This window comes from Apodemus sylvaticus, chromosome 7 (genome assembly GCF_947179515.1).
Source record: "Apodemus sylvaticus chromosome 7, mApoSyl1.1, whole genome shotgun sequence".
Lineage (NCBI taxonomy): Eukaryota > Metazoa > Chordata > Mammalia > Rodentia > Muridae > Apodemus > Apodemus sylvaticus.
Window position 1 is genome coordinate 2,332,173 of NC_067478.1, and position 13,575 is coordinate 2,345,747.

General features: G+C 52.8%; 1 protein-coding gene across 1 annotated transcript in view; it reads left to right on the forward strand.

The window, feature by feature from the left end:
* The window catches only part of Ccdc13 (coiled-coil domain containing 13), a 44,740-nt gene that overhangs the window by 13,559 nt on the left and 17,606 nt on the right, over positions 1 to 13,575 (forward strand). Inside the window, exons 4-8 of the mRNA XM_052186929.1 lie at positions 1,568 to 1,710; positions 3,724 to 3,813; positions 8,015 to 8,131; positions 9,176 to 9,280; positions 11,944 to 12,105. Of these exons, the coding sequence (XP_052042889.1) occupies positions 1,568 to 1,710; positions 3,724 to 3,813; positions 8,015 to 8,131; positions 9,176 to 9,280; positions 11,944 to 12,105 (617 nt within the window). The remainder of the gene's footprint in view (positions 1 to 1,567; positions 1,711 to 3,723; positions 3,814 to 8,014; positions 8,132 to 9,175; positions 9,281 to 11,943; positions 12,106 to 13,575) is intronic.

The window sequence follows — 13,575 nt, forward strand, 5'->3', positions numbered from 1 at the left end:
TCTAGTTGTGTCCCTCCTGGCCAAGCTCTTGCCGATCCTGGGCGCTGCGCAGAGAGGCCAGGGCCAGGCCATGCAAGCTCTTTCTGCTCATGGTGTAGCCCCAGCTGGCATTCACCCTCCCCACACCCACCCCAGCTTCACAAGGGCTGCTCCCCACGTCGGGAGCCGCCCCCAGCACACTGCCACGCCCACCCCAGCTTCACAAGGGCTGCTCCCCACGTCGGGAGCCCCCCCCCCAGCACACTGCCTCTTGGCTGCATCCCTCCCTTTTATTAACTTAGGCCACTGTTCACGCTTCCTCCTCTCTCAGGGGCCCCTCCCTGGCCACCCCTGTCTACACTGTCATTACCTGCCACAGTCACCCCTCTTCATTCCAAGCACATGTTCCTCCCAGATAGTACATGCTTAATTAATTTTTTTAAGATTTATTTACTTATTTTATGTATGTGAACACACTGTAGCTGTCTTCAGAAACACTGGAAGAGGGCATTAGATCCCATTACAGATGGTTGTGAGTCACCATGTGGTTGCTGGGAATTGAACTCAGGACCTCTGGAAAAGCAGTCAGTACTCTTAACCGCTGAGCCATCTTTCCAGCCCCAATTAATTCCTTTTATTATCTGTCAATACTGCTGGAGAATGAGCTCTCCTGGAAATGTTTTTGTTTTCTACTGAATCATTACTGCTGAATGAATGTATTTGTCTTGGTCATGTGTTACCACAGCTCTCTGTAGCATCCAGCCGTGTGATCTCAGCTGTACTGAGCACTAAGACTGTATTCATTGGGTCTGGAGAGCTAGTACCCTGGCCTTGCACACATAAAGACCTACGTTTGGTCCCAAGTATCATGTTTTCAAAAAGCCAGGAGCGGTGGCACTTGTGATGCCGTACTGAGGAAACAGGGAGAGCTGGGACTCCATGGCTGCTGGTGGCTACTGGTCTAGGCCAGCGAGAGACTGTATCTCAGAACCAAAAGGGTGGACACCACCCCGAGGAGCAGCACCCACGGTTGACTCTGATTTTCCTATACTTAAACCCATGTGCATGTGCACATAGTTACAGCACACATCCACATGTGCATGTGCCTATACATCTGGACCTTCTTTGGGGTTTGGCTATGGTTCCTCAACCTTGTTCCATGTGTCCCTCCATAGGAACCAGCCAGCTTGCCTTGGCTAGAGATTCTTTAGATGGCATAAGCAAGAAGCCAGCACTGGTTCCTGCACTCTCTCTACCAGCCAAAGCTGGTATCAGGCAGATACAGAAGGTCAGGGAACTCTGCCCTGCTCACTGCGGTCCATAGCTAACTCTCTGTGAAACTAAGATTCTGGGATCTGATTTTTTTTCAGGGTCTTATGTAGCCCAGGCTGAGCTCCCTATGTAGCTGAGAATGGCCTTGGACTTCCAATCCCCCTGCCTCCAGCTCCTGACTTGGGATCATGGGCATTGTGTCGAGCTGCCTTCCAATCTTATAGTTTGCCTGGGACCTGCTGACACTCTGAACATCCATGTAGCTTTGAGGTGCAGGTTGTATTTTTAATGGGCCTTGCAATTTCTTTCATTTTAGGGGCATCTGGGATGGCTGGAGATCTAGTTGCCACCAAAATCGTTGAGCTGTCCAAAAAGAACCGTGGGCTGATGGCCGAGTCAGAGAGCGCGAAGGTCAGGATAAAGCAGCTGACCAATCGCATCCAGGAGCTGGAGCACGAAGTAAGGGCCTGGGCTGCTCTTCCTGGGGAGTGGGTGCCAGAGAGGCCACACTGGAGGCTCAGGTCCCTGTGCAGGTCACAGGGCACAGTTGGTGGGAGTGAGGTTCCCAGTTTCTGCCACATCCAGAGAGAGAAGACGTCAGGCAGCTGGGACACTGGCCGTTGAGAAGCCTGGTGTGTGGCTGAGGGGTGGCAGGGCCTTCACTGAGATCAGCTGTCCACATGCCCCACGCTGTGGGGGTGGCCCTGCTGCCAGCCTTCCTGGGAATTGAGAGATGTCTTGTTTAACTGGGTAGAACAGAGCCAAGCACATACAAAGCCCTAGATAAATGTGCTCAGCCTGCTCCCAGAATCCCCTGTTCAGCTGGCGCCATAGCCAGGAGCAGTGCATGCCGACTTCTGTCTCCCCCATTTCGCTGTTCCCTTCCTCCCATCCAGCCACAAACCTGTCTGCTCCAGCAAGGCACAGCCCCGTGGTTCTGGCTGCTGGAGACTTGAAATGGGTCCTCAGGCTGGAGGGAGCCTTCACAGCCCTTTCCTCGTCCAAAATCTAGTCCTGAGTCCCTGCATGACCCACCTGGTCCTCCCAGCGGCACTGAGGAAGGTGTATTCATTCTGGGATGTGTTTCTGGAGGGTTGGCTCACGCTCTGTGCCACTCAGTGGAGGGAACAGAGTGAGCACAGGTGATCCGCTCCTGGGTGATGGAGCTGGGTAGGAGTGTGGCACAGCACAGCCAGGGCAAAGGAAAAGGAACAACGCCGTGACAGGCAACAGCAGCAGGAGCTGCTCAAGGGAGCTTGCCCAGCAGGCCCAGCCAGAGCCTGTGGGAGCAGCAGCCACACAACGGCTCACAGTGCCGCCTGGGCCGAAGGCACAGGGGACAGCATGGCCAGACACGGATGGGATGATGTCAGGGCTGGGAGGGCCATGTCACTAAAGGGTGACTGCCTACAGCAGGCTTTATCACAAGGCTGTGCCCCACATGGTAGCCACCCTCAGCCTCACCTGTAACCCACAGTCTAAAGTTCCTTTATTCTCTGCCTTCTAGGCTGAGAGAGTGTCTTAATTTGAGTTTTATTGCTGTGAAGAGACATCATGACCACAACAACTCCTATACAGGGAAACATTTAATTGGGGCTGACCTACAGCTCTGAGGCTTAGTCTGTTATCACTGTGGTGGTTTGAGTAGGTATGGTCCCCCCAGACGCAGGTGTGAATGCTTGGCCATAGAGAGTGGCACTATTAGGTGTGGCCTTGCTGGAGGAAGTGTGTCACTGTGGAGGCGGGCTTTGAGGTTGCAGGTGCTCATGCTATGCCCAATGTGGTGTGGTCTCCTGCTGCCTGCTCTCACCCTTCTCCAGCACCATGTCTGCCTGCATGCCACCATACTTCTGGCAAAGACAATAGTGGAACGGCAATCCAGAGACCTGTGTGTGCCAGCCGTGTGCAGGCACATTTACCAAGTGAATCAATAGCCAGCCCAGTTAAACATTTTCCTTTATAAGAGTTGCCATGGTCATGGGGTCTGTCACAGCGATAGCACAGTGACTAAGACAGCTGTCATGGCAGCACGCAGGCAGGCATGGTCTACAGAGGTCTGCAGCTCGGAGTTCTACAGCTGGATTCACAGACAGAAGAGTGAGTGACACTGGGCCTGGCTTGAGCTTCGGAGACCTCAGCACTCACCCCCAGTGACACACAGGAGCGCACCTCCAATGGGGCCATTTTCATTCAAACCCCCAAGAGTATGGCTGAACTGTGGTTATTTATTATTTATTTAAGGTCTTAGCTGATCTTTGGGCTGCCCTTCTGGGGCAACTAGGAAATAGGGCTGATTATCAGTTAACCCTCTCCTGTCACAGCAGCTTGGAAGGAGCGTTCCTTAGTGGCCCACATGTGAACAAGAACTCAGACCCTAGGACCAGAGGCCCACACATCCTGCAGACTGAGCGCTTCAGCTGGCTGGGCAGCTGCTGAGCAGAACCAAGTATTAGTGCTTGTTTGCCTTTTCAGCTGCAGACAGCATCAGCCAGGCCGCCAGCCAAGGGGGCCACTGACGCAGGGGCCAAGCCACTGAAGACCCAGACGGGAGACAGAGCTTTGGTATGTGTTCTCCTTATGCTGAATCTGTGAGGTAGCCATGACCTGGGCCTCCCTGCCCCACTATGCTCTCAGAAAATCTGCCGCGATTCCCTAGTTAAGGGCTCTTCTCCGCCATTGAGGCCTCAGAGCAGTCCTCAAGCCACAGACCCTGCCTACACCTTGTGCCCAAGATGCCTGGCAGAGAGGCCAGGGAAGGCCTCAATTTGAGCCACTTTCCACGGGGGTGGGGGAACTGTAGAGCTGTAGCCTCTAAGCCCTGGGAACACAGAGCAGGAGGAAAGGCTGGCATGCTTAGATGCCTGCTCCCAGGTTGGCCATCTCTGCAATAGTTTCCTCACAGGGAGGCAGCCACTGCTCCTTACCCTGGAGACAGGCTTGCTCCCGGCTGCCCAGAGCAGTTCTGTTCTTTTCCCTTCAGTTTGTGTGTGTGTGTGTGTGTGTGTGTGTGTGTGTGTGTATACACACATGTGAGATGTGCTCCTGTGCATTCCTACATGGAGAAGCCAGAGGACAATCTCGTGGATTCCAGGAATACCATCCGCTCCTTTGAAACAGGGTCTCTCTTAGGTCTCAAGCTCACCACTTAGTACAGGCTGGCTAGCCAAGCTGTTGAGTGATTAGACCGGATCTTCTGTCCCTGCCCAGTTCTTAGCATCATGCTGGCTGTGTATACGGTTCTAGGGACTGAATTCAGACCCTCACGCTTGCGGTGTAGTGATAGACTGTCTCCCAGTTTCCTGAGAGCACTGTGCCCCTGTGCAGCCCTGCAGCCTTACAGATCTGTTCCTCAGACCTTGTTTTGTAGCTAGTGTACATGCAACAAAATGTCAGCAATATGAGTGTGCCTTTATGAGAGGAAGATAAGTGTTCATAGATGGGTTGCCATGGATGTAGAGCCCAAGTCAGGCTAAATCGCACCCTAAATTGCAAGGTCCCGGTAACCACACCAGGGTTTGCCCAGGAAGCCAGACCAACCATGAGAGGCGGCCAAGCCCCAGAGCTCCCAGCTCAGTGCCCCTCCCACTGCATGCTGCCTCTTACCCAGGCCTCAGGAGCCAACCACGGCTGGCTGCTCTTAAGAGGAATTTAGTCCTGGGTGTACCGGGATGGGCCTCTTGGGATGCAGGAATGAGTGGATGAACCAGTCTTCTTGCTAGGAAGGCAGCCACAGTGCTCTTAGCAGGCAGTGTCCTTCACGGCCCTTCCAGGCGAGGAACACTGCCAAGATGTCCTTGTTTTATCCAGACCGGTGAAGTCCCTCGTTAGCCTGGTAGGATTATCTGCCTTGCCACACAGAGATTCATAACCTTGGTCCATAGAGGGTTCTAAGAGGAAAGGGAATAGTCATGCACAGGAGGGTGTGATGGGCCTTCAGAAATGGTCTAGCCTGAGCTGGCAACAGGAGCTCACCCTCAATCTGAGAAGCTGGTGTAGGAGCTATCCTGTACTCTGCACAGGGGAAGTAGGTGGCGAAGGAGGAAAAGTTCCTTCACAGCATGGAGGCTGGGGAGCCACAACATTCTGCAGAGTTGACTCCCCTGGGTGTCAGTTGTGTAGCATTTGGTGAGCCCAGAGCTCATGAGCAGGAAAAGGACATGAGCCAACATAACTCAGGGGCCGGGGCACCCAGCGAGGGACTCTCGGGCCACTGGAGCAGGGGTCTCAGATGCATTCTGTAACCAGCTACAAGAGCAGGGATCTCTAATAGAAGAGTATGCCAGGCTGCAGGTCTCAGCCAGACCAGGTCCTTTCCCTGGTGTATTCTGCTCGAAGACAGGACAAAACCTTGTCTGCCACACTGGAGCTCTAGGGGCAGCTGTGCTCTAGAGGTCTGGCCCATCCATCTCCTCTGAAGCAGATTGCAGAGTGCAGGGAAGGCAAGAGGCTGCAGGAGGCTGTGCTGTGAGCAGTCAGCAGTGCCTGGTCCCAGGCCTCTGGAGATGCCCTTCAAAGGAAGCCGTCTGTAGTGGGAGCCAGACTGGCACATAGCCCCGCCTCCCCCAAAGCCTGTGGTAGCTGGAGGGAGAGCAGGCCCAGCTGCTGAGCCTCTCCAGAATGTCATATGGCTTTAGTCCCTGTCAGCTACCCACCCCAAGCCAAGGAGCCCCACCCCACCCCGCCTCAGAACCTGCCCTAGGCAGCACCCTTGTCACACCTCCCATTAATAGCCTGTGTGCAGATGAGGAGCTGAGGCTGGGAGTGGGCATGCCAGCCTGGCTCTTGATCACAGTGGCACAGGAGTGCTAATGTACTCCTGCAGTGCCCTAAACAGGGCTGCCAGGCCTCTACTTTAGTGTCAGGAAGCTCTGAGCACCAGGAGAGAGTGTAGCTTCTTAGCCCAGCAGATTCAAAGCTACACGTGAGCAGAGAGAAGACAGGTGCCTAGCAGCGGAAAAGGGTAGCAGGCAGCCACATGGGCAGAATGCGGAAAATGTGTAGCTTTTCAAAGATCTGTTTGCATTTTGTGGAAGTCTCCATTCTGCAAATATTGTTTACATTGATTTTTGACTCCTGCCAGTGGTGTTAGAAGCACCCAGGACTTCTGGACCACATGTACCTGTGACCCCTGCTGTACAGTAGGCTGTCCCAAGTTCCCTGTACTTCCGTTGGGCTTCTCTTTCATACTGGCATTTACAGGAGTTTCTTTTTTTTTTCCATTAAAGAAAAAGCCCCCATCATGGCCACCCTATTTACAAAAGCCCAGGCCCCTGGTCCACTGGGGCAGGAACAGGGGTCTCAGAAAGGCCGGATGGATACTAAGTTGCTAACCATTCTCACTGTTGCCATGACAATCTGTAGCACCATTGGCAGCAGAAGCTCAGATTGGGAGACTTGGCCAAGATAGTAGAAGCACCAGGGTTCTAATCCCACTGCGCTGTCCCAGCCTCGGGAGGGTTCTAATCCCACTGCGCTGTCCCAGTCCCATGAGGGTTCTAATCCCACTGCGCTGTCCCAGTCCCATGAGGGTTCTAATCCCACTGCGCTGTCCCAGCCCCATGAGGGTTCTAATCCCACTGCGCTGTCCCAACCTCGGGAGGGTTCTAATTCTACTGTGCTGTCCCAGCCCCATGAGGGTTCTAATCCCACTGCGCTGTCCCAGCCCCGTGAGGGTTCTAATCCCACTGCTCTGTCCCAGCCACACGTATTCTAGGGCAGCTCTGCTCTTCTCTGGACGTGACTTTCATCACTGATGGAAGAAGCGTGAATAGTTTGATCAGGAATATCTGAGACTGAGACAGGCAGTATAATAATCCAGCATATGCCTTAAACATATCATCACTATCATCATCACCATCATCAAGACAGTGTCTCTATGTGCGGCCCCTGCTGGCCTGGAACTCACTCTGTAGACCAGTTTGGCCTTGAACTCGCAGAGATCTGCCTGCCTCTGCTTCCCAAGTGCTGGGATCAAAGGCGTGTGCCACCACAACCAGCTCAGATTATTTTTTTTAAAGATTCATTTATTTTATTTATACAAGTACACTGTAACTGTCTTCAGACACACCAGTAGAGGGCATCAGATCCCATTACAGATGGTTGTGAGCCACCATGTGGTTGCTAGAAATTGAACACAGGACCTCAGGAAGAACATTCTGTGCTCTTAACCAGTAAGCTGTCTATCTCTCCAGCCCAGCTTAGATGAGTTTTAAAATGAGAAGACACAAACAGACACCAAGTCCCAGCATGCATCTTGCTAGTGATATGGAACAGGTAGGGACTGGACCTGGGCCTTATTTCCATCCAAGCAAACAAGCAGCACACACCTCTGTTGGCAGGGTCGCAGCCTGTGCTGATAACCCCAAATCCAGATGATGAGGCCCAGATTTGGGAAATCATAGTGTGGCCTGCTGGGCTAGTGTGGTTTTCTGCAGGTGGAAAGAGAGTGCTTTTAGCCTGGCTGGTCACAGCAAGGAGTGTCTGGGAGGCATGGCACCCACTGCCTCCTCTGGATGCCCTAGCCACACATGTATGTGCAATACAGAGAGCCAAGAACCCAGCCGGGCTGCCCAGATTGAGTCCGCACGCTCTGCCCCACGATGGCCGTGCAGCCTTAGCTCCCACAGCATCTGCTCTGCACCTCGAGTAGCTGGGGTTCCGAGAACTCCAGCCCTGCCAGTGCCTAGAGCCACATAGATAGTAGCCCTGATTGTCACTAGTGTTTAGGCCACAAGTGACCACTTTCTCCCTGTCCTTCTACCAGCCGGAGAGCCCAGAGGTGAAGGCTTTGCAGGACAGGCTGGCAGCCACCAACCTGAAGATGAGTGACCTTCGCAACCAGATCCAGTCCACAAAGCAGGAGCTCCGCGTGGCCCAGAAGGTCTTCCACAGTCAGGGTGTGGGACTTCTTGTGTGGCCAGGGTTGGTCCCAGGGAAATCCTGATGGCCCACTGGCTTCTTCCAAAGCAGGGGTGATCAGTCCTGCTTGTGCTGGACCAGTTCTGTCTGGGGTATGGGGTGGCTGGCTTCCTAGAAGGGCTGCCCACTGCTCTGGGATCTGCCTGTGGACAGAGGGAGATTAGTTCTGCCCACCAGGGAGAGGTCTGAGAGCCTTCTCTGCCTCTTGCTGCTGCCCTGTGCCCTGGTAGACCCTGGATTTCCACTCAGGGTGGTGCCTCACCTGTGACTCAAAGACTGCCTGGCCCTCCTGCTGCTTTGCACCTGTGATCTGCAGCATAGAAACAAACAGGGAATTTGTGCACTGAAGGCCCCTTTCAAAGGCAAATGCTCCGGCCCAGGGTGTTGGATTAACGGAGCGAACTTGGCATCTGCCCTCCTTGCTCGGACCCCTCAGACTGGCCAAGAATTACAAAACAGTGTTCTATTGTGGAAACAAGGGCCAGAGACTTGACCTCCTGGATGGGAACCAGCTTGGTGACAGATGTAGGGTATTATTTCAATCTCAGAGCTGGTGGGCCTAGCTTCATGCAGCCTTGGTAGCCACTGTCAGGTCTTCTTGAAGCACAGCAGCCTCGGTTAACTTCTCTGTGCTTACAAGAGTCACTTGGCTGCATGCCCCATGAGCCCTCCAGAACTCTGTGATCCCAGGCAAGTCATGCAAGGAGACAGGCCCTGGTGAGCTCTGTAGCAATGGTGGCTGGATGTTGGAGAGCAGGGGGCCTTCGGGGACAGGACAGTGCTGGCGTGTCCCAGAGAAGAACTGGGTGATGGGCTCACTACCTGCCCGGGCAGAGCGGATCTGGACCTTTGACAGCTGAGCTCTGAGGTAGGAGGAAGGTCATGAAGATAAAGCCGTGACCAGCAGGACCCCCACCCCAGCGCTGCCTTGAAGGCCATGCAGTGAGAGCAAGAAGGGCCCAGGTGGCCCCTCCCTGTCCACTCTGAGCACCTTGCTTTGTTTCAGGTTCTGGCCAATGAAGTCGGGGAAGATGTAAACATCCAGCAGCTCCTGGCCTCACCAGGGACCTGGAGGGGAAGGGCTCAACAAATCCTAGTTTTGCAGAGCAAGGTGAGTGAGTCATCAGACTCTTCCTGGCCCTGACCCTCCCTGGACCCAAGCACACGCACTGGCGCAGGCCTGTGGGGCCCACAGCATGCCCTTGCAGAGTGGAGGGGTTCCATTGGCTTATTGACTGCACACACACTTACATAAGACTTGTCACATGCCCAGTCCTGGCTCTTTCCCAGCCCCACAGCCTTGACTTTCATCTCTGTCTCTCTCTCAGGCACGCTTGCCTGAGTTCGCATAAGTTTGCTTGACTGCTGTAATGCTTTTTCCAGTTTCATACCAGAAGCTTTTTGTTAGCCAGTAAAGCAGCCTGGTCTGTCTCTTTATTTTCTAAGTATTTTGGCACACACCAAAGGTAGTTAAGAGAAGCAGTTCCAGAGCTGACTGACTTGAGTTCTAACCCTAGTGATTTCCTCACGACCTGTGGACTGGCGTACAAATTACTCTGTGTGCCTCAGTCTCTGCATCCATGTAATGGGGATAACAACACTTGTGCCTCCCCTGCCCCCAAATCCTTGGGCTGTTGGCAAGAAAGATTGTGTTGGCATGTGTAGGGGCGGGTTCCTCAGCATGGAGCCATCCTGGAGAGGGCACTAGACAGGTCAGCCCAGGTTTACCACCCACTCCCACCACTACCCCCATTTTGCCTTTAGAGTGAGAAGCTTCTGGAAGATGTGTGATTCCCTGGATTCCTTGAGCATACCACCTGCATCCCCAGGGATCAAGTCTACACCCTCCCAAGTGCCTTTGTAATTAGGGTTGTCCATGGAATCCTTGAAGCCAGCATGAAGGAAAACAACATTCCCCAAAACTTTGGCACCCTAGAGCTGTGAGCTCATGTCTCCTTACCAATAAGCACCCAGCATAAACCAGCCTTGCCAAATCCACCATTACTATCATTAAGCTGAGTGTTGAATGACTTACCTGCTTCCATACCACCTTGAACACGCCTGACCCCATCTGATTCTTGGCAGTGGTGTAAGAAGCATGCACTGGAGAACAGGCACCTCCAGCACGTGGCCCGGCTGTGGGAGAGCCGGGTGTCCACTTAGCATAACACCAGAGAACAGGCACCTCCAGCACGTGGCCCGGCTGTAGGAGAGCCGGGTGTCCACTTAGCATAACACCAAAGCCTTCCTCTCTCCCTGAGAAATACAGCTTAAAATGCATCAGAGGCCTCAGTGCTAGGCCCAAACCGGGAAATGCTCTAGGAAAAGAGCACAGGCCTCTGAATAAGATCCATCGCCGGGACACAGGGCCAGAGCTGATAGGACAGCATTAAACTAAAGGGATCAGTGAACGGAACACACAGCAGAGAGTTGAGAACCTGCTGTGTGGGCAGTCTTTGCAGCATGTAGCTCTGAAGATGGATAATCAGAATATATAAAGAACTAAAAAAACTTAGCAAAAGAACATGCAACTCAAATTTTAAATACACAGTTATTTCCACATACACTTCTGAAGAGAAGAAATACAAATGGTTACCAAATGTATACATTTGTGTGTACACACACGTGTGTGCATGCATGAAGAGGCCAGAGTAGACATGAGGCAGTGTCTCTCCTAAAGCTCCAGGACTCTCCGTCTCTGTGTCTCGTCACTGGGATCACAGGCCAGCCACCTGTTGATAGCCAGCATCCTTAGCCATCGGGGTAAGGATACACTAGGATTTTCTCTCTTGTAGCCACTGCTGTCGTGAACAGCATATCTCGGTGAGGATCTAGGATGTGGGGATAGAGGAATGGCTGAGATGGAACACGGTGTGGCCACTGTGGAGCTGAGTGTAGGGATCTTGCGCAAACTGAATGCAGAGTTTCCATATGACCCAGCTCGACCATTCCTTGATATATGCCGAGAGAAGTCTGGGTCAGCACAGCGGATCCCAGGGACGCCTGGCTACTGTATGGGCTCAGCTTGGATGCCCGTCAGTATGTAAAGTGCACACTATTGGTACATTGTAGGAGAGATGTGTGTATGAACAGTGGTATTTTAGCCATAAATAAAAAACAAAAGTATGATATTTGCAGGAAAATGAATAGGACTTGGATATTATTGTGTTAAGTAAAACAAACCACACCCAAAGAGACAAATATCTCATGTTTTTTCTCATAGAGGATTCTTAATTGACCTGAAAGAGACAGACAAGAAGAAGAAGAAAACCAGGGGAGGGCAAAAGAGTGGGTGTGATTCAGACAAGGTCACAGAAGGAAGCATCGCAGGGAAACCAAGCCCACTGTTTGTACAATTACTATGAGAATATTTAGAATAAAAAAGAAACATTTCGTTTTTAAAAAAAAAATCACCTATGCCTCCTGTTAAGATATAGCTTCCAGGCCCTCCCTGCTCCCAGCCCTTTGTTCTGGGGGTGCGCAGGCTCAGAGCATTGGGTGCGGATTCTTCACTGCAGCACTGTGCCCTCAGGTGGGTAGAAGGAGCCTGGCTGGGCACAGGAGGAAGGGGCTTTCTCACCACCCAGAACCATCTCTCCTAAATAAACCTCCTGGATGACTTCTCCAGTTGCCTAAGGTCTTCCTAGCTTGTACCTATCCTGTGCCCCCCTGGAGGGGTGGTGCCATCTTTAGTCTGGTACAGTCTTCCATGGCACCTAGGTGGCAGGACCCATGGCTGTAGACTGGTGGGACAGCCAGCTTTCCTGCCCTTAGGTCCGAGATCTTGAGAAGCAACTGGGACAGCGTCAGAATAAACCTGCAGGCTCGTCGAGCTCTGAGCTGCCTCTCAGTTCAGACCCAAGGAAGATGACTGCACAGGAGAAAAACCTCCTGCGGATCCGCAGCCTGGAGAGGGACAAGCAGGAGAGCTGGGAGGTGAGGCGCGTCCAGCACGCAGGGCTGGGAGGTGAGGCGCGTCCAGCATGCAGGGCTGGGAGGTTCACAGCACTCAGAGGAAAGTGACTGTCCTTCACAGACCACAGGCACTTTTGTCCACCAGTTTGAGCTGCCTGGGTGGGACCTCACCCTGGGGCCGTTAGGTGAATGCTTTGTGGTCCAACAATGGCAGATTGAGAGGAGCTATGTGTAAAACTTCCTGTAGAGAAAATATGTGGTTGTCTAGGTCATTGTCCCTGTTGTGATAAAACACAAGATAAAACTAACTTGAGGAAGGAAGGACTGGGCTCAGCTCACTGTTTGAGGGGAATCCATCCTGCTAGGGAGGGAAAGCGTGGTGGGAACCGGGAGTCTGAGAACGGTGAATGCCAGTGTGTGGTGGCTCCATTGTTTTCCTTTTTATTCAGTCTGGTGTCTAGCCAGTGGGATGTGCTACCCATCGGAGTGGGTATTTTCTCCGCTGGAAATACCCCAGGAGTGTGTCTTATGGGTGATTACGAATTCAGACACCTTGACAGGGATGGTGAGCCCTCACACTGGGTCACATCCCCAATAGTGGAATAGGGTGAAGCCAGAAATAAGTGCCCCAAGGCCTCGGTCAGAGGGGGCTGGCAGTACTTCAGCTGTGCCTCACTGCTAACTGCGAGTCGAGTGGGAGCTGTCTCTGGCCCTCAGCACCTGAAGCAGGCTTCCAACAGTGAGGCCTTCCATACCTGCTCACTGGGAGACATCATCTATCAGTGTGTCTGCCAAGCTCCAGGCCAGGAGTGTCAGGAGTCTCCTCATGGCCTCCTCCAGCCTCCTGCGTCTTGTGTACCAGCCTGATCACCAGGAGACATGGACATGGTCTCCTGATCTTCGGACAGTAATGAGGTTTGGGGGAGAAGGGAGCAGAGAGATGTGAGAAGCAGAGTTGACAGTCCTTGAGATGTGACCAGGGATGAACACCAAGGTAGGGAACTAACAAGGGCAGGCTGGAATAACTGAGCTGAATGGACAGATGGACAGGAAAGGGAGGTGTGGGAAGACTGACAGACGACTCCACCCTCGGCATGAGAAGGTAACAGAGGGAGTGTCTGAGTCAGTGACTGGTCTGCCGCTATGCCCTTGCCTCTGATCAGCCCCTCGTGACCTCTAGCACACACAGGGCCTTTGCTTGTCTCAGCAGCTCCCAAGTGCCCTCAGCTGTCACCTTTTTAGGAAGTCCTCCTCAGACTATAGTCTGTTGTGTCTCCTCCCCCACATCACAGGCAGCAGTCTGTCCCTTGCTTGGGTGTCACTCCTTAGGAACAAATACTGTTTTTCTCTCTGCTTTACTGAGCATGTCACAACCCAGACACATAGTAGGCCCACAGGAAATAGAAAGATGAAGAAAGGAATGAGAGGCCCTGAAAATGTGTGCAGTATATAGGCTTCTAGCTTATTGTGGTTAGACCAGGTGCACAATGC